General features: G+C 37.5%; 3 protein-coding genes across 4 annotated transcripts; all 3 read left to right on the top strand.

Annotated features, from left to right (window-relative positions):
- Positions 1-445: 445 nt before the first annotated feature.
- LOC306872113 (uncharacterized protein) lies at positions 446-3,461 on the top strand. Of its 2 annotated transcripts, XM_079420515.1 has the most exons (5): positions 446-563; positions 651-944; positions 1,040-1,357; positions 2,351-2,455; positions 2,550-3,461. In XM_079420515.1, exons 1-5 carry the CDS (start codon positions 521-523, stop codon positions 2,810-2,812), a joined length of 1,023 nt encoding a protein of 340 aa, XP_079276641.1. In that variant the 5' UTR covers positions 446-520; the 3' UTR covers positions 2,813-3,461. The 2 variants fall into 2 exon arrangements, with proteins under 2 accessions (XP_079276641.1, XP_079276642.1); XM_079420516.1 differs by lacking the exon at positions 2,351-2,455 and having other exon boundaries at positions 451-563.
- A 3,518-nt stretch (positions 3,462-6,979) lies between these two features.
- Positions 6,980-10,012, top strand: LOC306872589 (polymeric immunoglobulin receptor-like). The gene is made up of 8 exons (XM_079421205.1): positions 6,980-7,097; positions 7,185-7,481; positions 7,579-7,890; positions 7,992-8,315; positions 8,405-8,719; positions 8,798-9,109; positions 9,187-9,249; positions 9,459-10,012. Exons 1-8 carry the CDS (start codon positions 7,055-7,057, stop codon positions 9,743-9,745), a joined length of 1,953 nt encoding a protein of 650 aa, XP_079277331.1. The 5' UTR covers positions 6,980-7,054; the 3' UTR covers positions 9,746-10,012.
- A 9,259-nt stretch (positions 10,013-19,271) lies between these two features.
- LOC306872590 (polymeric immunoglobulin receptor-like) lies at positions 19,272-22,892 on the top strand. Its single transcript, XM_079421206.1, has 7 exons — positions 19,272-19,589; positions 19,667-19,984; positions 20,059-20,346; positions 20,920-21,015; positions 21,181-21,227; positions 21,326-21,805; positions 22,307-22,892. Exons 1-6 carry the CDS (start codon positions 19,292-19,294, stop codon positions 21,533-21,535), a joined length of 1,257 nt encoding a protein of 418 aa, XP_079277332.1. The 5' UTR covers positions 19,272-19,291; the 3' UTR covers positions 21,536-21,805; positions 22,307-22,892.
- The last annotated feature ends 758 nt before the right edge of the window (positions 22,893-23,650 follow it).

Here is a 23,650-nt window from a genome sequence, read left to right as displayed (position 1 = left end):
TCGTGGATGTCAGATTGCCCACTGTTAATTGACACTATTTAATAAAGACTTGAAGTTGATTGAGATGTTTCTATATATGAGAGTGGATCAGCCTTTGTTACTCAATGGTATATTTTCTTGTGTTTGTTGCATATTCATCAGGTTTTGTTATTTTAACTTTATATTTAAAAGATGTTAATGTTGAAACTGCATTGCAAGTTTACTGAGGCCACCTATGTACATGATAGCATCGCTCTCTACTGGAGGATTCGAATATTGCTAATTGATTTGATTCAGTGTCATTTGCCCTTACATAGAGAACCTGTACGAGCTCTCAGTATCAGTATCCTCCAGTAGGTGGCGCTCTTTCAGTGTGATTAATGTGATCTTCAGTCAGTGGTGATGGTGGGAGGAGCCAGTAAAGCTGCTCATTACTGATAAAGAGCTGAATAAAGAGGAAGTAACTAAAGCAGACAGATGTAGAGACAGAGAGATTCACACAGAGATCATTCAGCATAAAGAAGACTGAACTCAAGTCACAATGAAGATCCTCCTCATCTTCTTCACTTTCTACCTGATCTCAGGTCAGAGCTTTTCTCTTTCATCACTGCAGTAATGATGCTGTTTTCTGTTCATCATCTTTCTGATCACAGTATCAATCTGATTGACAGATGCAGTGAGATGCTTTAGCGTCACGGGATATTCTGGAGGAAGCATTCTTGTTGATTCTGGGAAACTCTGGTTCAGTGACTCTGTTAAATATATGGCCAAATTACCTGAGTGGAGAACAATAATAAATGAGAAACATGATAAATGGATTAATGAAGGAAGATTCACACTGTTTGGAAACAATGAGGGAAAACTCATGATCTACATCAGAGATTTAAATCAACAAGATGCTGGAAGATACGCAATTGATGTTCCTCACAACCAGCGTATTTATATGACTTTGAATGTAGAAGAAGGTCAGTCATTTTATGATCAAAAACTTGTAGTTAAACTGCTGATAATTTCAAAGCGTTATATTCGTAAAATATATTTCTTATTATGTAAATTACAGATTCATGTTGTAAAGTGTCAAAGAGAGTGATGGTGAATATTGGAGAAACTGCAAATTTCAGCTGTGAATATTCACCGAATCATATTAATGATGTCAAGATCATATTCAAAGAAGGAAAAGACTTTATTGAGACGATCTACAGCAGATGGAAGAAGAAAGAAAGATTCAGTATTTCTGATGACAAACCTAAAAACCTCTTCAGTGTGAGAATTACTGCTGTGACACCAGATGATGGAGGAGTTTATTTGTGTGGAGTTTGGATCAACAGAGACTCGTACAGTTACTTCATTATTAATACTGTTCATCTGCATATTATTAGTAAGTAAAACAAACACTCAGTCATAAATTATGTTTTATTAACAAAGTTTGGGAGGAGCGTGTCAGATACTTAGCCTAATTAACACAGGAGGAGCGCACTCAAGTTAATAAACACCATATATATATAAATACAGCTGACATACCTCTATCCATTGACGGTTAATGAGCATCCCTCCACCACCCCTTCTCCTCACTTCAAGTTCTTGCTACACTTATACAGGGTACTCTGGGTTTGGGCCATTCCCGAGCTCGGAGCCCTTCCCCGGACAGCACGCCAAATACACATTACTATACTCCAGCTAATTATATGTAAGTGTGAACTCGTGAATTGGTATAAAAGTTTCCACAGTCTGATTCGATTATGTGATATTCGTGATTGACAGATAAAGTGGTCATGCCTAAAACAGGGGTATCCAATCGTGCTCCACTATCTTGCAGATTTTATCTCCAATCCTAATTAAATACACCTGAACCAGCTAATCGAGGTCTTCGGGATTTCTAGAAAATTCTAGATAAGTGTTTTGGAGCTAAACCTTTGGAAGCAGGATATGGACACCCCTGGTTAGAGATACTCAGCTGAAGGTTCAGAGTCTTAGTTTAATTTGGATGTGAAGAATTAACGGAGTTTGTTCAGGAAACCCACAGACCACATGAGACTCTACAGAGACAGAGAGATGAAGGTGAACGTATACAGTTCTGCAGAAGAGAGACTGTAATACACTCATTCAACTGCAGAGTAGTTTAGCATTAACATATAGGCCTAATGAAATACTGTACATAATTATAGTAATAGTACACTCTAAAAATGCTGGGTTAAAAAATAACCCAACCTTAACCCAGCAGCTGGGTAACTATGGGACTGAACACGCACTGGGTTGATTTTGACCCACTTATTTATCTCATGAACTTTAACTCTTTGGGGACTTGAGATTTGACTTGAGACTTGCTTGTGACTTGAAAGTAATGTCTTGGTTCCTCCTCTGGTGAAATCAGCTGCTGAGATCATGGGTGGAATAAACATATGGCAGGACTTTTACTTTCTGACCCCTGGACTTCACACCGCTGCCAAACGCAGGGTCAAAACAACCCAACCGCTGGGTTTGTCCCTTTTAAATCCAGCATTTTTTAGAGTGTACTGTATCTCTGTGTTTCTCTTTAATTATCACTCTATGTTTTTGTGTTTTATTGTCAGATTTCTCCATGATCATCATTATTAGTGTGTGTGTGATTCTGCTGCTGATCGGTGGATTCACTCAGACTGTGTGGAAATTAAGACACGAGAGACGAGGTGATGTTCACGCACAGTTACCCACAATCCCCTCTGATGGGCTGCTGTACGCTGCTGTCAGTTTCCAGAAGCATGAAGAGTCTCTCAGTGATGCTACATTTGCTTTAAGTCAGGACTGTATTCACTCTGATTACACCACGGTCATTTACCACACAAGACTGAACTAGTTCCTTTAAAACAGAGATCACAGATCATCACGTTACTCTTGGTAGTAATGCATAGATGTCCTGTGGTGTGTTGAATCATGAGACACTTTAAAGTTTCCACTGCTGTTCATGTTGCTTCTTTCTCATGTTTAAAATAGTTTGTCATCTCAGTTTATGTGAGGCCGTGATGAGAATAGGAAATAAAAACCCCTGAGTGACACTTCTAGAATATACTGTCAAGTTTCCACTCTAAATGCAGAGACACAGCAGCTTTTGACATGTACAGTTAATAAAGACTCTCTTATAGCAGCTCTTAAACAGACAGGAATTCAACCAGCCATTATGATTAGATACATGAAGCTTGAGAATCATCATTTGTACTCTGTTCAGAACTGTTAAATACTGTTTTCCTGTCCTCATCTCTCTCAGTATCCTGATGCTAGTTGACCAGCTTTAGATTTGTTCAGGATTTCAGTCATAAACATTATTGTGAGGAAAGCTGCTTTAGACATTATTGTTGTTTGCCATTTCAGTTTAATCATGTTTTGATACTCAGTTCATTGATCAGATGTTTTTGATTTTATGTACTTATACAATACCTGAACTATAGAGTCATAGCACATTTTTACTTATAAAGGGGGGGAAGCTAATAAACTAAACTAATTTCCTTAGTTTGTACTCCTCCTTATTCTGTTATGGCGCTCACACAAAGCTATTTTATGGCTTCAGGAAACTTGCAATATGGAGCATAGCTTCTGTTACTGCTGTTAAGGTACTTTATTTATTATATGGTAAAAAACGCTATACAAATAATGGTGACTTGACATGACTTTATCCAAAGACGTTGCACTTCTATTACTTATGAATGTCAATAAGTCAATAAGTAAAACAGAATAAAATCAAATGTTACAATTTATTATCAGTCCAGTAAATATGTATTAAGCGAATTACATAGCCAATTCAAAGCTATCAAATCAATACAAAATATCAAATTCTCAAAGATGAATCTAAGAGTAAGAGTACATGTGTGTGGACACCCTTGATACTATGGATGCACTCTGGCTGCAGAATCGCACTGATCTTCTTGCAGTTTTCACTTAAATACCTTAAGACCAAGACAATCATTCCCGAAATGGAGACAGAAACTAACAATTGAAATCTGCATTAATTAAGTAGAGTTAATACATTTTGGAACAGAAAGTAATTTGCATGAAAGACACTGAAAAGGCACACCCTCTATAGTGAGCCAAATAACTCTAAACTCTTAGGCTCTGTATTACCTTTTATTTTACTTCTTATAAGAATGAGACCAGTGTACCAGACACACAGAGACAATTCAAATGATACCAAACATGACTGTAAATATCACCTGCATTTATGTAGAACAGGGGTGCCCAAACTTGGTCCCGGAGGGCCTGTGTCCTGCAGAGTTTAGCTCCAACCCCAATTAAACACACCTGAAGCAGCTAATCAAGCTCTTACTAGGCATACTAGAAACTTCCCAGCAGGTGTGTTGGAGCTAAGCTCTGCAGGACCGAGTTTGGGCACCCCTGGTGTAGAACATTATATTATACTACTGACCATTCTGAGTGAGCTGAATGAAGGGAAGGATGGGGATGAGAAGGAACTATGAGAGAGACGTTTTCCCGCATTTTCTCTCAGTGAGATGTGGAAACAGATGTCTGTATTTGAATACACTTTGTATGTATTGTCCGTCTCAGAAGATGAAAGTGTCTGAGGTTCTGTAAATCTTGCAGTAACTTGATGATAAGTGAGATCAGTGAGATCAGTGACCAGATTTTGCACATTTGTTAAAAGATTGTTGATGCAATTCCAATCCGGCATTTGACATCTATTTCTGCATCTCCATCTTGTCCATGCTGCCGAGGTACGTAAATCTATAGACCTGTTCGATGATGCATCCATCAACCTTAATCCTTGGCATATCAACTTGAGCACCGGTATGCATGACTTTTCGACACTAAAGCGTAATCCGACCTTCGCTGCTTCTTCGTGCAAGCTTGATGTTTTCTTGTAAATGGTAACCATTTTCATTGAGCAGAGCAATATCCCAGCTAACAGAATTGTGTTATAAGAACGTTCTCCAAATATTCAGTGTTGGTTCGGGGAACATAACATTTTTTAAGTTTTCTTGATGTTAGAGGAAGGTTTTTAAAAGGTATGATGTTCCTCTAACGTTCTTTCAACTTAATTTTGATTTAAAATTCAACATTCTAGGAGCGTTGATTTGTAACATTCCATGAACATAAAAATATCCATGTTAGTAGAATGTTATTAAAAGGTTAGTGTGATGTTCCTGAAATATTCTTTCAATCATTCAAAGACCTGCTGTGAACAAGCACTGAAAGAAAGAGACATAAGAACACAAACTACAGCTTTCTTCAGCCACAGCCTTAGAAGAACTGAAGATAAAAGACATTAAATCTCTGAAGATCTGATTAAACTACTTTCTGTGAAGACATAGGAAATTCAAATGCAAAAGGAATGAGTAGCCCCAGAGTGCACCCTGGACGATGGGGCGGGGCGACACATTAAGGTGGGGTGACACGTGTCACTCCGCCCATCCCCAATTTCATTGGTTTATAATTCAGCAGAGCTTATTTGTGTGTAGAAGTTTGTGCATGATGATTCTTTTATATACGTTTTTATGAATGATCTATGCCAGGAGTGCCCAACCCTGTTCCTGGCGATCGACTGTCCTGCAAAGTTTAGCTCCAACTCTAATCAAACAACCTGAAGCAACTAATTAAGGTCTTCAGGATCGTATGAAAATTAAAGGCAGGTGTGTTTAAAGGCACCCCTGGTCTACGCTGTTTGGCTGTACTACAGAAATATTAAGTGCTAACAACAGCGATTTCAGTTAGAATCAATTAGCAAATAACTAAATTTTTTCTAACTTATGACTAATTAGTTAAGATTAAGTTCCTATCAAATGCTTGGTGGCGGCATCTCTGATTACTTGTAACAGATGACTCAAATATTTTATTAAGATATAAACTTGACGCATTGAGCAACAGCTATAACTCATCTCTTTAAACAACAACAAAAAACGGTTGTGCTTTAAAACTTAAAATCAGCCGCTTATGTTTGTCCATTTCTAAAAAACAGTAAATTATCATCATTTGCCTATAAAATCCCAATTTATTGCCGATCCGGGGCCTGCTGATCCACAAGGAAATATGAATGAAGAGCTATTCAGCCTGAAGAACCCGGAGGTGCTGTCATCAAGAGTTTATTTGTAAACAATGACTTCATCTGACTAAAATTACCATGGTTACTAAACAGATAATAATTAAGATAGGACTATGATTCTAGAGTTAGCACATAATATTTATGTAATATCAAAATACAAAAAAAAAAAAAAAAGATCAAATACAAAATCGTACATAAAGGAATGCGTATGCTCGGGTCTACACCAATAAGGTTTGCCGTGTTATAAACCAATGGAATTGGGGGTGGGTGGAGCAACACGTGTCGCCCCGCCCCAATCATCCAGATTGCACTCTGGAGTACTTGAAAGGAATTGCGATCCATTTGAGTTTGGCAGGCTACATGCACGACGCAGAGAAAGTGAAAAGGCAAATGTGGTAATTAATATTGATATTTAAATATGACAGGCTCATTGCTCGTAAGACATGGGAAATACAGTTGCACATGGACTTTGCTTTTTTATTTGACATGTGGCAGTCACTGTGCGTTCGCGAAAGCGAAAATAAAAAAAATAATGCAAGATTTGCAATTGCATTTGGGTTACGTCACAATGTATGCGCCCACATGTGTAAAACGCAATTGAAAATACAATTTGCTATTCCTTTTGAAAAAAGTCCTGAATATTTTTCCATATTCCTGTGAGCTACTGAAATGAGCCGCCAATCAGAGCAGAGCTCAACATTATTATTCATGACCCTTCCAAAAAAGCCAATAACAAACCGTTTTATTCTGGAGAGAAATTTTAGGGTTGTAAATCGACACGTAAAACTGTTTCTGGAGAATTGTTTCCCTTAACTAAGCCACATACCTTCTATGTAGATATCAGAGAACAATTTAAAATATTGTATCAATGCATTCTATGGCACCTTTAATGTGATCTTCAGTCAGTGGTGATGGTGGGAGGAGCCAGTAAAGCTGCTCATTACTGATAAAGAGCTGAATAAAGAGGAAGTAACTAAAGCAGACAGATGTAGAGACAGAGAGATTCACACAGAGATCATTCAGCATAAAGAAGACTGAACTCAAGTCACAATGAAGATCCTCCTCATCTTCTTCACTTTCTACCTGATCTCAGGTCAGAGCTTTTCTCTTTCATCACTGCAGTAATGATGCTGTTTTCTGTTCATCATCTTTCTGATCACAGTATCAATCTGATTGACAGATGCAGTGAGATGCTTTAGCGTCACGGGATATTCTGGAGGAAGCATTCTTGTTGATTCTGGGAAACTCTGGTTCAGTGATTCTGTTAAATATATGTATAAGTTACCTGAGTGGAGAACAATAATAAATTATAAGAAACATGATACATGGATTAATGAAGGAAGATTCACACTGTTTGGAAACAATGAGGGAAAACTCATGATCTACATCAGAGATTTAAATCAACAAGATGCTGGAACATACTGGATTAGGTATCATGGCCAGTGGTCCATTGATATGACTCTGAATGTGAAAGACGGTCAGTTTTAAGATCAATGTCTTAAACTACTACTAAAAAAAACTACTAACCATTTCAAAGCTTTTATATATATGAAATATATTTCTTTATGTAACAGATTCATGTTGTAAAGGATCAAAGATGGTGAATGTTGCAGAAACCGCCCATTTCATGTGTGAATATTCACAGAATGATATTAATAATCCCAAGATGATATTCAAAGAAGGAAAAGACTCCATTGAGATGATCTACAGCAGATGGAATACAAAAGAAAGATTCAGTATTTCTGATGACAAACATAGAAACCTCTTCAGTGTGAGAATTACTGCTGTGACACCAGATGATGGAGGAGTTTATTTGTGTGGAGTTTGGATCGACAGAGACTCGTACAGTTACTCCATTATTAATACTGTGCTTCTCCATATTATGGGTGAGTAATACAAACTATCAGCTGGATCAATTTTCCAATGCTTTGATTCATATTTTCATGTAGTTTTGTCAAATCACAAATACAACTTTGAATGTTGACAGATCCATGTTGTGGGGCATCAAAGACAGTAAGAGTAAATAGTGGAGAAACTTCTGCTTTCAGCTGTGAATACTCCAATAATCAAAGATATTTAAGAAAGATCATATTCAAAAAAAGAAATGACATTATTGATGAGGTGATCTCCACCACTGACAAATGGTATCAGGAAGAAAGACTGAGCATATATGATAACAGACAGAACCTCTTCAGTTTGAGAATCACTGCTGTGACTCCAGATGATGGAGGAGTTTATTTGTGTGGAGTTTGGGACTATAGACACCCATATAGTTACTCCATTATTACTACTGTTCATCTACTTATTATTAGTGAGTAAAACTAAATCAAATAATTTTTTTTACAGTCTGTGTTTATGGCAGATTTGATTATGATTAGATGTGATGTTTATGATTAACAGATAAACTGAGTGTGTATAAAGTGAGCGGCTACTCAGGAGGTGGTCTGATGATCAAGTGTGAACATCCTCAATACAAAACCAAGCCAAAATACATCTGTAAAGAATCAGATGGATGTTCAGAGAGGAAGAATCCAGGAGTTCAGGATGAATGGATGGAGAATGGAGATGTTTCTTTATATGACGACACCAGAGCAGGAGTCTTGATGGTGTTTTTTAGAGAGCTGAAAGCTGCAGATGCAGGAACATACAGGTGTGGAGTGAACGTATCTGACTATACTGAGAGCTTCAGTGAACTCCAGCTGAGCGTCATACACGGTGAGGAACAAAAAATACTTTGTGTTGTATATATAAAGTATTTGTTCTGATTTTCATGTAATTTATTTTGGTTTATAGATGCAAAATATCCAAAGAGTGTGACTGAATCTGCTTATCCTGGCAAATTCAATATCACCTGTCAGATCCCAGGGGCATGTGAAGTTATGCATTTTTGCAAAGATGATAATAATCACACCTGCCAGAACATCAGCTCATCTAAAGTGACACAAATGAGTGGTTCATCAGAGAGAAATGAAGAGAGAGTTTTTACAGTGAGCATCAGTAATGTGAGCGTGAGAGATGCTGGAGTTTACTGGTGTGGAGCAGAAACCAGAGACACATATTTGACTTTCATCTCCCTGACCACCAAAATACAGCTCAACCTCATCAGTGAGTCCATTCAGATGATTTCAGTGTAAATACAGTCTATTCAGAATCATGTTTGTTAATTGTATGTTTGTTCACAGTGCCTCCAGTAGTGAGACGTGAAGGAGAATCTATAACTAGTCCCTTTATGACAGTGATCACAGGTCATTAAACATTACAAACTGAGTTCTATAAATATTTAATGCATATAAAATGTTTTAATTTGCAATTATTCTATAAAATGTGCTTACAACCCATAAATGTTAAAAAATAGTTTTATGTTGGAATAGAAAAGAAGAACATCATACATTTTAATTGTGTAGCTATTATGTAATTTATCTTTGGTCTGTGTGTTTGTGTGTTTTATTGTCAGATTTCTCCATGATCATCATTATTAGTGTGTGTGTGATTCTGCTGCTGATCGGTGGATTCACTCTGGCTGTGTGGAAATTAAGACACGAGACACGAGGTGATGTTCACGCACATAGTCCAGTTCAGTCTACTGCACAGTTACCCACAATCCCCTCTGATGGGCTCCTGTACGCTGCTGTCAGTTTCCAGAAGCATGAAGAGTCTCTCAGTGACGCTACAGTCAGATTCAGTAAGAATGAGATTCACTCTGATTACGCTGCAGTCAGTCACCGCATGAGACTCAACTAAGATCCTCACTTTACCAAGAGTATTTTAAAACAGTCATTGTTTTTTTTTTACATTCACAATTCATTGATAAAAATGTACTTAGAATTCATAATTTAATGTTAAAACATATGTTTTTTATTGATCAGAGTAGTTCAGTTCAGTGTGAGAAACTCTTTAAAGTTTCCGCTGCTGCTCATGTTGCTTCTTTCTCATGTTTAAAATAGTCTGTCATCTCAGTTTATGTGAGGTAATGATGAAAACAGGAAATAAAAGCCTTGAGTGACTCTTCTAGTATATACTGTCAAGTTTCCACTCCACATATAGAGACACATACCGCAGCTTTAGGCACACAGTTAAAGCTCTTTAGTAGCAGCTCTTAAACAGATCTTTATGATGAGACACATGAAGTTTGAGAATCATCATCTGCACTCGGTTCAGAGCTGTTAAAATTACTTGTTTTCTTCTCTTTGAATAGGCCTATATTTGTCCTGCTTTAGATTTGTACATACACAATAGTTACATAGAGATTATAAAGGAAAACATTGATAGCATTAACAGCAGTGCACAGGGAATGAATGAATCTAGTTTTCATGAAATACCAGATCCCAGAAAAACACAGAAATACAGTATAAGAACAATTATTTGATTATTATTGTTTGTGCAAAGTAAAAAGTCTGCTAGTTTAATGACGTAATTTCATTCATTTTATTTTATATTATGTTCAGAACAGATTTAAATATTCACATATAAACTTCCAACAATTAGGTAATTTACAGTTTTTTACAATCATTTTTGCATTAATAACAGAACCTTCATGTCATTCTTTTTCAAAACTGTAGACATATAATTCACAAATGAAGATCAAAATGCACATTTTTCAAAAAGCTTAACACTTTTTCCAAATGCTTGGATACAATACACATAAACCAAAGATCTTTTGTTCATTGAAGTAAAATCACTGGTTCAAAATGACACAACTTAACATCAAACTATTTCACAATGTAACTCACGCATTACGTCTGAATTGTACGGTGCCCGGGAGGGGTCGTCTTCGGTTCACTTAGTTTTGTCATGGCCACAGCATATTAAGTCGTGGGAACGTGATAATATGTCGTGGCCTCGAGATGTTATGTTGAGGGAACGACATATTTTTCTCATGGCCACGAGTTTAATGCGTAAACACACCTACGTGACCATAGCAACCCGGGATTATCAGAGATGGATAAAACATTTTTATTAACATTAAACATTTCATTTAATATTTGTGTATTATTATTATTATTATTAGGTTATATTAACTTGTTAGGGCTATATTATATTTATTTCATATATATTTTATTATTTCCCCTTTCAATTCGTGTATCTCTTTACCTAATTAACATTCTGTATAATTATGCTAAATTCCAGTCAGCATAATCAAAGCTTTATGTTGAGCATTTACAGTAGGCTTATTTACAAAACTGGTCAGAACATTATGTAAAGAGATCGAAATGATGAGAAAAAACGAATATAAAAATATAATAATTGGCTAATAATAATATACAAATATTACGGAAAAAGACACTTTTGTAGACATATGATAGAAATAATGTCAAATTGTAATGTGTGAAGCTGTTAATGCTGTTTGTGGAGTTGCTGCTTTATTTAAAGACAGTAACTGTAGAGGTGTTGATACAGAGATGATCTCTTTATTAAGTACTTTAGCGCAGCATGCATGTGTGCTATAGCTGATGATAAACTGCAACGATTTGAGTTAAGGTCAAGGTTTTAGTAACTTTGCTATTCCAAATCAAGTGTTTGCAGTTTTATAATAAGAAATATTATTTCTCAGTGGACTCAAATGAAATAAGTTAAGCAAATGTTTACTCATCTCAACAATTTTACAGCATGCAAGAGTTTGCTGTATTTTTACAGTACAATTGTAATTATTAATTTACAGAACTTTTGTAAATTTACAGTCCTACTGGCCACCAAAATTGCCAGTAAATTTCTGTAAATTTTACAGCAATTTTTTTAGTGTAACATTTGGCCTATTTGGGATAATTAGAATTCTGCTTACATTCGCATGCAATTGCCTACAGTCTGGTAGCCTATGGTCAATATAATAATTTAATTCATTTCTATAATAATTAATACAATAATTTCTTAATTCGAAATAAAATATTAATGAATCCCTGATAATCCCGATTGTTATGGTGACGTAGGTTTGTTTACGCATTAAACTCGTGGCCACGAGAAATGGATGTCGTTCCCTCAACATAGTATATCGAGGCCATGTATGAGTGCTATGTAACTGTTGCATTAGTCTTGAAGCATAGCAAATTATGAACAACATTACGAAAGTGAAGCAACAGAGGATTGGGGCCCAGAACGATGTTCTCTGGGGGGCCCGGCCACCCCCCCCACTGAATGTGATTTTGAGGAGGCCCCATAGCAAAATCAGTGCAATGGCCCAGAATTCCTAGCGATGGCACTGAGAGCAATCATGGTTTCAGGCTCATCCACAGTTTATCACGTTGTATTTAACCCCATACTCCCCTTTCCTCACTGTAACCTGACTGAGGAGTTTTTCTCCACATGGACGTGGAAGGTTTTCAATAGGCTCCTCGCAAACAAGTCTCTCTTCTCCAGGCTATAGATGATGTCTGCGATGACCAATAATGTCAGGCCTGTATTTGCCATACCAGAAGATTTTTATTTTTTTTCCCCAAGATGTTTAACTAATGTTAACTGTTCTGTTATAAGTCCAAAAATGATTGTAAAAAATCTGTAATTTATTGACAGTATTTGTTTTTTATTGTTTGAAATGATTTGTCATTATTGTCACATTCGAAGTCTTGAAAATTACTCATTTTAATCTGATTTAGAAGTTTCTCAAGAACATTTGAGGTGTGTTTTGTGTGTGTGTGTTTTTCTGTCCAACTCAAAGCCACAGAAAACAGTTTGACAGTTCAGCGTCTAAGTGTAGTTTGACTGTGATGATTAAACAGACAGTGAACAACCTGTGAAGATTATTCTGGAAACCCGCAGCGAGACACGAGACTGAACAGAGACAGACAGATGATGAGCATCCATTGTGAACAGAAAACATTAAAGACTAAGAGCTGCTCACTCAGTAATTCACCTTCAACATTTACTGAAACTAATGAATTAAGAAAAGACTGAAACATGTTTATGATCAACAAATTGTCCATGTGTGATTAGACAGTTTCACTTGCATTATAAAACATTTAAAAAGTGAGTCCACAAATCACAGACTATCTATAAAATGCTTAACATGTTATACATTTGTATTTTTACATTTAGTAATTTTATGTTAATATCACGTAAACAAGCAGCATCAACAGGTTTGTCTCAGTGCTTTGTGTTTGCAGGGTGGTAAACCCTGTGGTCTGTGTGATAAAGATAACCAGCATGTGCTCCTCCAAAGATCAACCAACATGCTGCCTTGTGGTTTTATTTTGCTCTTGCATTTTAATTTTTTCGGTCAAACCAAGATGCCCTTTCACGAGTTCACACTTACGTATATTTAGCACAAGTTACGTAATACATAGTTGGCATGCTGTCCTGGAGAAGGGCTCTGAGCAGGGGAATGGCCCGAACCCAGAGAATCCCCCCCATAGTGTGGTGAGAACTTAGTGATATTGGTGGAGAGATGCTGATAGACCGTCAAATGAGTGGAGGTATGTCAGCTGTATTGATATCCGTCAGTTGATTGACTTGATTGCGTGCCACTTGTGTTTAATTAGGCTAAGTATCTGACATGCTCCTCCCGAACTTTGTTAATAAAACATCATTTAATGACCTGCAGGTGTTTTTTTTATTTTTATCCATGGACACAAATGATCCACTCCATACAAATATGCTATGAGTGGGTGTAATATATGACAAATTGTAGATTTCAGCTTTTCCTCCATCTGAAATATTTTCTGTTGATGCTTCTGTTTGGCCTTTTACAACATCACAGAGAAGCACATGATCAAAACTGTTTTGCTAACTAGTCCTACCCAGTGCAGTCATGAGTGTTAGAAAATGTACCTATCAGATGCTAAAGGCCCCCTTTACTGTGTGTAACAAAGTCAGGTTTATATATATATAAATATATAGCGTTAATGGCAGAGGAGAAAACCCGCATAATTTTCAAAATATTACTGTTATTGTGTCATGAAATGCATTTTTAAGAGAATTTCAGGCGAGAGTGTTGTTTAAAACCAGGGGCGCAGGAGACATTTTCAAAGTGGGGCGGACCAAACTGTAAGCAAAAGGCCAGATAGTAAGATCAAATTTCTAGATATCAGACCACCACTTCAGGCTCACCGTCGGACCACCATCATATATCAATCTTGCCTGATCATTAATAGAATAATATTGATTATTATTACAATACAAAGTAAGTGAAATAAGAAGTAGATATGAATGATCAAAACTTAGGGTTGAGCAAAATGCCTGCAGAAAGCCAAATATGTTCCCTGTAGACCAGCCTTTTATGTGGGAGAATATTGTTGTCAGCCACTTTAACATTGTAAATACAATTATCCCTTTGATTAAATTGTTTAGAATTTAAGGCAATCACAAACATGGCTAAATGGCATCTTGGGGGAATGATGACAACTGGCATTTCACATAGGCTGGGCTTGTATAAAATTTATGTCAACTTACCTCATTTGCCTTTTGAAACATTTAGGCAATTCTTTTCTTTTTTGCTGGCTTCATCTTTCTGGTTGTGCCAGGCAGACTACATATACTCTAAGTATATTCTGTTTACTCTCCCTCATTTACTTGCTCCAAACCCATAAAACTTTCTTTCATCTCTGGAACACAAATGAAGATATTTTTAGTCAAATCTGAGAGATTTATTGCCCTCCATTAAAAGTCTATTCCTAAAACAGACCCTTTTAAATCTCCTTAAAAAGACCATACAATAAATCTATTTGAATAAAGCTGATTAAGTCTTCTGAAGAGACAATCACTTCATATGAACAGATATAATGTATGCTTTTATGCACATATAAACAGTGATCAGTGGATAATTAAAGTTAAGAAGGCAAGGGTCAAGAGCCCAACTAAAGCAAGCACTTATCTCCATAACGGTGACTTCAAACTTGATTATTTTCAATAAAACAGCGCTAAGGTTTCCTAGAGGCTAAGTGAGGGCTGCCCGTGCAGGGCCAGTGCTAAGGGGCCAACGTTTTGCCAATAAGCAAATTCTCAGTGGCCCTGTATATATATAGTAAATAATTATTTATAATTATACTGTCCAGTATATCCCACATGTGCTTCATAAGTGGGACCAATATGGGTCTTATATGTGTTGCCAAGTTGGGCCCCACATTAGACCCAGTCAGGCCATATGAGATTCATATAGGCTAATTCAGATGGGGCCCACATGGAACCCATGGACAAACCCATGTAGGGCCCATATTTACACACGGGCCCCATGATAGAATGTTGGCTGGGAAGAAACTTGTGTTCCAGCTCAAACAGGAACAAGTAAGAGTAAGCTACTAAATTTCCTGCCTGTTTAGGACCGCTTTCAGAAGCACCACTAGAAAAAGACGACCAGTGTTGCCAAGTCCTTGTTTTTCCGCGGAATTTGACTACTTTATCACTGTTGAAGTGACCCTAATAACTTGATATTTATACTCTGGAATGCGAAGTTGCCAGGGGAACCCCGCCAAAAAACATGTATTTTACTTCATGGAGTGCGATTTTTAACCCCACTGATTTGGGAGATGTGAGCTCCAGTCAATCAGCGGGTGCTCAGTGCTAACCGTGCAAGCATGTCCCTGCGGGGCCCATGCTGGCTTTTTTGCAGGCACAGTGGGCCAGGGCCAGCCCACACCAAACTTAAACAGGCCCAGTGTGGGCTTTCCCAGGAGAGGACCACAGCTTTGGGCTCACTACAGGCTCTCTGTGAGCAGCACACACTAGCGGACTGCCCACATTAATCCCATGATGGCCCAGTGTGGGCCAACTTTTGTACCTTTGGGCCCATGCAGGTTTTGTGTAGGCAGCCCTGTAATGCAACTAGAAGAATACTAACAACATTGACTGGCCATTCTTTAGTCACTCAGTGGAATGGCTGAACTGGAATGGCTCAAACCAAAAGACATATTTTCAAAAACTGAGGCTAAGGAGGGTTGTAATAGGTAAGCTAACATGCGGTATTAGAAATAGAATATATTAATTACTTACGCACAGTGTTGTTTCATATAGGCCTATTTGCTTTTCAGAGGCTGTTTGAAAATGCTCCTTTCAAGTCCTCCTGATTCTGAAGTTGAGAGTGAGATAAAGGTCTGGTTGTGGAATTAAAGAGACAGAGCAGGTGGAGGAAAGGAGTGCTATCTCCGTCTGCTGACTAGCTGAGAGTTGTGATGGCGAGATGAAGCCTTATGAAGCTATTCAGCTTTTCCGCCAAGTGGTTCACAAAAGGGTTAATTTCTGGAGGCTTCATTTGCTCACAATACCACCTGGTGGCCAAAGAGTGTAAAACAAGCAGATATATTACAGACAGAGGTGGATAGTCCAGGGGTCAGAAAGTAAAAGTCCTGCCATATGTTTATTCCACCCATGAACTCAGCAGCTGATTTCACCAGAGGAGGAACCAAGACATTACTTTCAAGTCACAAGCAAGTCTCAAGTCAAATCCCAAGTCCTCAAAGAGTTAAAGTTAATGAGATAATTAAGTGACTAATTAAATGATGATTGAGCATTAGTGATGAACACCTGCTGTTAACAAATAACATCACTGAGGAAAAGAGAAACACAAGAACTACAACTGACTTCAGCCACAGCCTTGGATGAAAAAAAAAAAAAAAAAAAAAACATTGCCTCCATAATTGTGGTCAGTGTTTCCTTTAGTTGGGCTCTTGAGCCTTTTAATAATTCAAAGACATTTGTTTCTAAACTGCAGTAATATTTTTTCCATTAATATTGCATTGCTCAATCAAACTTTAAAGTAGCAGTTAAGCTTTTGGTCAACCAATGTCTTGCTATATATATCTCTCTGGTTCATTAACTGCACTTGATTATTAAATAAGATAAGAAAAAAAGTCCTATTAAACAAATGCCACCATAATGCTTCAATGCTTAGAAAAATACAAATTCTAGTTTAGAATTAGGCTTTTAGACATGAACATTTATCATATGATCCTCAACAGTGGTGACAATAATTATTCTTAACGCATTGCACGATGGGAGTTTGTCATACATTGCGGCATGAAGCATTTTGTTGATTGTCACCATTGTTGAGATTCATATGCTGGTTCTTGATGTCTGTGTGTGTCATTATGTTACTGGAATTCAAGTTTTTATATGTGTTGCATAGATTTAAAATGTATTCACTGCAGATATTATCGACATACTTTGTTTGCATGCTGTAGTATCCCAAGGTTGATTATGCAATGTTCAGTTTACTGATGCTCTCTAGTGGAACCTGTAAAGAATGGACTTCACTTGAGTGACATTTATCCTTACAGAGAGAACCTGAAACCTGTAAGAGCTCTCAGTATCAGACACTGTATCCTCCAGTAGGTGGCGCTCTTTCAGTGTGATTAATGTGATCTTCAGTCAGTGGTGATGGTGGGAGGAGCCAGTAAAGCTGCTCATTACTGATGAAGAGCTGAATAAAGAGGAAGTAACTAAAGCAGACAGATGTAGAGACAGAGAGATTCACACAGAGATCATTCAGCATAAAGAAGACTGAACTCAAGTCACAATGAAGATCCTCCTCATCTTCTTCACTTTCTACCTGATCTCAGGTCAGAGCTTTTCTCTTTCATCACTGCAGTAATGATGCTGTTTTCTGATCATCATCTTTCTGATCACAGTATCAATCTGATTGACAGATGCAGTGAGATGCTTTAGCGTCACGGGATATTCTGGAGGAAGCATTCTTGTTGATTCTGGGAAACTCTGGTTCAGTGATTCTGCTAAATATATGTATAAGCTACATGAGTGGAAAACAATAATACATTATACAAAACATGAAAAGTGGATTAATGAGGGACATTTCACACTATTTTGTGACAGTGAGGGAAAGCTTATGATCTTCATCAGAGAAATAAACAAACATGATGCTGGGATTTATCGGATTATAGTTAATGACCAGTGGTACACTGATATGACTCTGAATGTGAAAGAAGGTCAGTCATTTCAAAATTAAATTCGTTGTGTAGTAAAACTACTCATCATATTTATATTTGTTTTATAAATAATTTTATATTTTGAATTCATGTATTTATTTCATTATAACATGAATTACAGATTCATGTTGCATTGTGTCAGAAAGAGTGATGGTGAATATTGGAGAAACTGCAACCTTCAGCTGTGAATATTCACTGAATCATATTAAAGATGTCAAGATCATATTCAAAGAAGGAAAATATTCAGTTGAGATGATCTACAGCAGATGGAAGAAGAAAGAAAGATTCAGTATTTCTGATGACAAGCATAGAAACCTCTTCAGTGTGAGAATTACTGCTGTGACTCCAGATGATGGAGGAGTTTATTTGTGTGGAGTTTGGATCAACAGAGACACATACAGTTACTCCGTTATTAATACTGTTCATCTACATGCTATTAGTTAGTAAAACAAATTCTCAATGAAATCTGGTATAAACATTTATACAGTATATGATTGTATCAGATTTAATTATATTTGTGATTGACAGCTAAAGTGGGCGTGTCTAGAGTGAGCGGCTACTCAGGAGGTGGTCTGCTGATCAAGTGTGAACATCCTCAATACAAAACCAAGCCAAAATACATCTGTAAAGAATCAGATGGATGTTCAGAGAGGAAGAATCCAGGAGTTCAGGATGAATGGATGGAGAATGGAGATGTTTCTTTATATGACGACACCAGAGCAGGAGTCTTGATGGTGTTTTTTAGAGAGCTGAAAGCTGCAGATGCAGGAACATACAGGTGTGGAGTGAAAGTATCTGACTATACTGAGAGCTCCAGTGAACTTCAGCTGAGCGTCAAACACGGTGAGGACCCTGTTAGAAAAATCATACTCTTTATCTTTTAGTGGCATCAGAATAGTCTCAGTCCCCCGTTTCACTCATAAATGCATAGGCCCATGGCAAGAGTCATGAACATGGAGTCGAGTCTCTGTCCACAAACTTCTTCAAAGTTTATTATTACATCAGTAAATTCTACAGATCCATTATGTGGTGGTAGTCTGTTCAATAAGAATTATAATTACATCATGTAGGAATGTAAGGGGAAAACAAGTACATATAAGGAATACATTTGGCAAACAAAGGGCTTTTCTTCCTGCTACACCTCTATATCCAGACGGGCCGTCTTAGTTACCCCCCTTTTCAGTACCTCAACTCCCATCTTATCTTGAACACCACAAAGATCCCTAAACATCTGTGCATGCGTATACAAAGAGAGATAGAGAGAAATGGAGAGGGAGGAGAGGAGCACAACCGGCAGATACAGCAGAGAGCCCATTATTATTTAAAAGAACCTCAAATACTTTATTGTGTATATGTAAATTATTTGTGCTTCTCTTCTGTAAATTTGTCTCGGTTAGTAGATGCAAAATATCCAAAAAGTGTGATGGAATCTGTTCATATTGGTGAAGAAGTCAAAATCAGCTGTCAGATCCAAGAGGATCCAGAGCAACATAAAGTTCATTTCTGTAAAGAGGATGATAATCACATCTGTCAGAACATCAGCTCATCTAAAGTGACTCAAATGAGTGGTTCATCAGAGAGAAATGAAGAGAGAGTTTTTACAGTGAGCATCAGTAATGTGAGCGTGAGAGATGCTGGAGTTTACTGGTGTGGAGCAGAAACCAGAGACACATATTTGACTTTCATCTCCCTGACCACCAAAATACAGCTCAACCTCATCAGTGAGTCCATTCAGATGATTTCAGTGTAAATACAGTCTAATCAGAATCATGTTTGCTAAATGTCTGTTTGTTTTTAGTGGCTCCAGTAGTGAGACGTGAAGGAGAATCTGCTGAGATCATCTGTCCTTATGATTCAATCTATAACTCAAAGCCAAAGTCTCTCTGTAAGGGGAAGTGCTCCACTAGAGACAGAAATCCTCTCAGTGAGACTGTGAGAGAAGAGAAAGAGACCAAGACTGACAGACTGACTCTGAAAGATGACGTCACTGCAAGTGTCTTCACTGGGACCATCACTGGACTGACAGCAGAGGATGCTGGGAAATACTGGTGTGCAGTGACATTAGAAACAGACCTCAATTATCTTTACACTCATCTGATGGTCATCATGAACGAGGGTGAGGAAGGTTTATTCATCTGAATATGTGAAGCTACGGCTGTGAATTGATGTTCTTGTGTTTGTAATCATTAGAGCTGAACTTGACTAAGTATGAAGGAGACGACGTGTCAATCCAGTGCAAACATCATGATGAAGATCAGAAAAGCTTCTGCAAAGCACATGAAGCCTCCATGTGTGTGAAGGATGGAGTTTCATTGGAGACGATCAGAGATGATCGATTCTCTTTCAGTGATGAAGCATCTACTGGAGTCTTTACTGTGAACATCACTGATCTGAGAGAAGAGGATTCTGGGATATACTGGTGTGGAGCTCACGTCATCACTAAAGTGCACTTAAATGTCAGCAAAGATAAGGACAAGAGTAAGATAACTTTATTTTATTTACATTGTCAAATATGAACACTTACAGATCTTCCAGTGTGACATTGAGAGGGTCGTTCTAAAGTCATTATTGGTGTCTTTAATATATTGTTTCTCTTTAATTTAATGCACTAAAATTTGTGTTTTACTATTTCACATACAAAGTAGACATGCATTATAAGTTGTCAGTTTTTTTTTTTTTTGTGATTCCTTGTAATCTCATATAAAATGTTTCTTTATTGCTTAAGAAACCTTTGAATCTCATTTTGTGAAATTGCTCATAAATGCAGGTGTTTAGTGTATTTGATGAACAGGGTGTTTTCGTTTCACATTAAAACCACAGAAATGAGCTGAAGGCTCAGAGTCTCAGTTTAATTCGGCTGTGAGGAACTAACGGCCTTTATTCAGGAAACCCACATGAGACTCAACAGAGAGATGAAGGAGAGTTGAGTGCGTGTCTGCACAAGAGAGACTAAAATATGCTAATTTCCCCCATCATTCAGTTTAATTTGGTCAATTAATTGTATTTCACGAAGTTTAACTATCACTCTGTGTTTGTGTGTTTTATTGTCAGATTTCTCCATGATCATCATTATTAGTGTGTGTGTGATTCTGCTGCTGATCGGTGGATTCACTCTGACTGTGTGGAAATTAAGACACGAGAGACAAGGTTTGATCCCTGATTATGTGTAAAAAAAATCATAGTTAAATTAAAAATTAAATGTATTTGAGTGCCTCTAAGCTGCTTCGTAATTCTCATTCACTCAATGAGTTTCTGTCTCATGCTGCTGTTTATCTCCAGTTTGGTCTTTCATTAAATTAAATCTTAAATTAGGAAGAACATCGACATCAGACAAGAGAAAGAGAGAGAAAAATACAATGGTGAGTTATAGTTTGTGTGTTTGAACATATATTGTGCTTATGAGAAATTTTCTAATTTTAAAATACATTTTCTCTCTATATTTTATGTCTATGTTCAGTCATCATGTGCAGAGAGCAGATGTGATTTTCTCTCAGTTCAAATGAACAGCAATGATGATCTACCCACAATCCCCTCTGATGAGCTCCTGTACGCTGCTGTCAGTTTCCAGAAGCGTGAAGAGTCTCTCAGTGACGCTACAGTCAGATTCAGTAAGAATGAGATTCACTCTGATTACGCCACGATCAGTCACCGCATGAGACTCAACTAACTCACTTTTAACAGAGATCACAGATCATCACATACAGTATTACACCAGTTGTGGAGCAATCAAAAACAGACACATTGGATGTGGCGTCAGACCTCAGTGATGCTTTTATTGAACATAAATAAAACAAAAGTCCAAAACAGGGAATAAAGTGACGAAGGGGAAGGGGTGTCCAAAATAAATTAGGGATATGGTGTCCTCTTTGTGCAGGGAAATCATGAAGGAACAACAGTGTTCAGATAGAAGGGGTCCAGGGGGTGGGGTCCGGTTGCCGCATGCACTCTTCTTTGTCTGGTCCTGGGCACGAGGGGTGGTGGTTTCTTTACAGCGGCTCATCTTCCCAGGCCCACCTTTATCTTAAGGTGTGAAAAAAATAAAACAGGAAATGAGTGATGCTTATAGAATATACTGTAAAGTTTCCACCAAATACCTTAATTGGCCTTGGTCTTAGAGGTGTGGTCTTGTCTTTGGTCTTGGTCTTGATTGGTCTTGTTCTTATAGGTCTGGTCTTGATTGGTCTTGAGACTTCTACACACTGCATAATGTCAGAAATCCTATAAGATCATTACAAATCACACTGTGAGACAGGGATCTAATAAACTTGTGTATGACTGTAGAGTTTACAATGATGGGTATGACGGAAGTTACTAAGAATAAAATGTCATCAGCATGCGCTTGTGGTAAACAAAAAGAGCACGATGAAGCACAGTTTGGCAGTTATACTTTGTATATTTGCTGGAAAACATGCTGTGAAAGAGGAAGGAAGAATTTGAGGTAAGCAATTTTATGTTTTAGCACCACTGTGCGATGATCATGCTGAATTTCTGAAACTGTCAGAAAATGATCGTAGACTATCTTTGGTCACAAGACCGTGACAGTGGCTGTCTTTGAACCTCTCTCACTGCACGACACAGAACCCCCGATTAGGAGCCACGATCACAGAAATAACCACAATTGTTTAACAATGCCAGTCTTACATCTGGGACAGCCAAAAATCGTGCAGTGTGTCCCATGCTTAAGAGTTTATAGATATCTGGCTTACTGTAGAGGGTGTGCCATTTCCCAGTGTCTTTCAAGCAGATTACCATCTGTCCCCGAAAGGTGTAAATGCTCCATGCCTAGAACTTGATCAAGACAAACTCCAATTGTTAGTTCCTGTCTCATTTGGTGGATGTTTGTCTTGGTCTGAATACTTAATACTCACTTCTGTAGCCAGATGAATCCATACTATGTACTTTTTCTGAAGTCAGGTATGCATCCTTTACTCTTAGATTTATCTTTGAGAATGTGTTGTTTTGTATTGATTTGATTTGATATATCTGAATTGGCAATATAATTGGCATAATACATACCTGATGATAAATTGTTACATTTGAATTTATTCAATTAAATTACTGACTCCAGTAGATTACACTGTATCCTTGTTACAGTATTTCTGCGTCAGGTTAGTAAGGACTAAATTCCAGTTGAGACGGAGCATAGAGCACACCAAATGGATCTTGATAGATCCAGCTAACACTTGGTATTTGTTCAACTTCAATTGTAAGGATTGAAGGGAATTTCCCTTTAGGTCAACTTGATGTTGTTTGACCAACCTAAATAGGGTGAGCCTAACCTCTGTTTACTGTAATGTTACTCTAGCTACAGTAACTACATAGGAAACCATGGCACGACCAAACCGAAGCTACTATCAGAGAAAGTATGGATTATATCTATAGTAGTGGTTGTAACTTCTGACTAGAGATAATGTTGCTTTATTCAGAGGGTGTACAGATCTATGAAGACTAAAAACAAGTACTCGAGCACGCATAGGAGTGGCCATCTAAAGTATTAGTCAATTACCTCTGTCTAATGACCAAGACTGGTGAGTATGTGATCGTTAGGTCTGCTAACAGCCAGTGTGAGATCTCTGAGCGACATGAGAAGCTGAATTAACGAGTACAATAAAAGCAAAGAGTGAACTAGATTAATCAAGTGTCAGAATATTATTTATATATTGACAAACAACCAATTTGCATTTTAACCTACTTTCCAGATCATAATAAAAATGGACTCGGTTAAAATTTTATTAAGTTCATTTAATTTAATTCAACTACCAAATAACTACCAATAATCAGG

Source organism: Barbus barbus (assembly GCF_936440315.1).
Source record: "Barbus barbus genome assembly, chromosome: 7".
NCBI classification, from domain to species: domain Eukaryota; kingdom Metazoa; phylum Chordata; class Actinopteri; order Cypriniformes; family Cyprinidae; genus Barbus; species Barbus barbus.
This window is presented reverse-complemented; position numbering and strand designations above follow the sequence as displayed.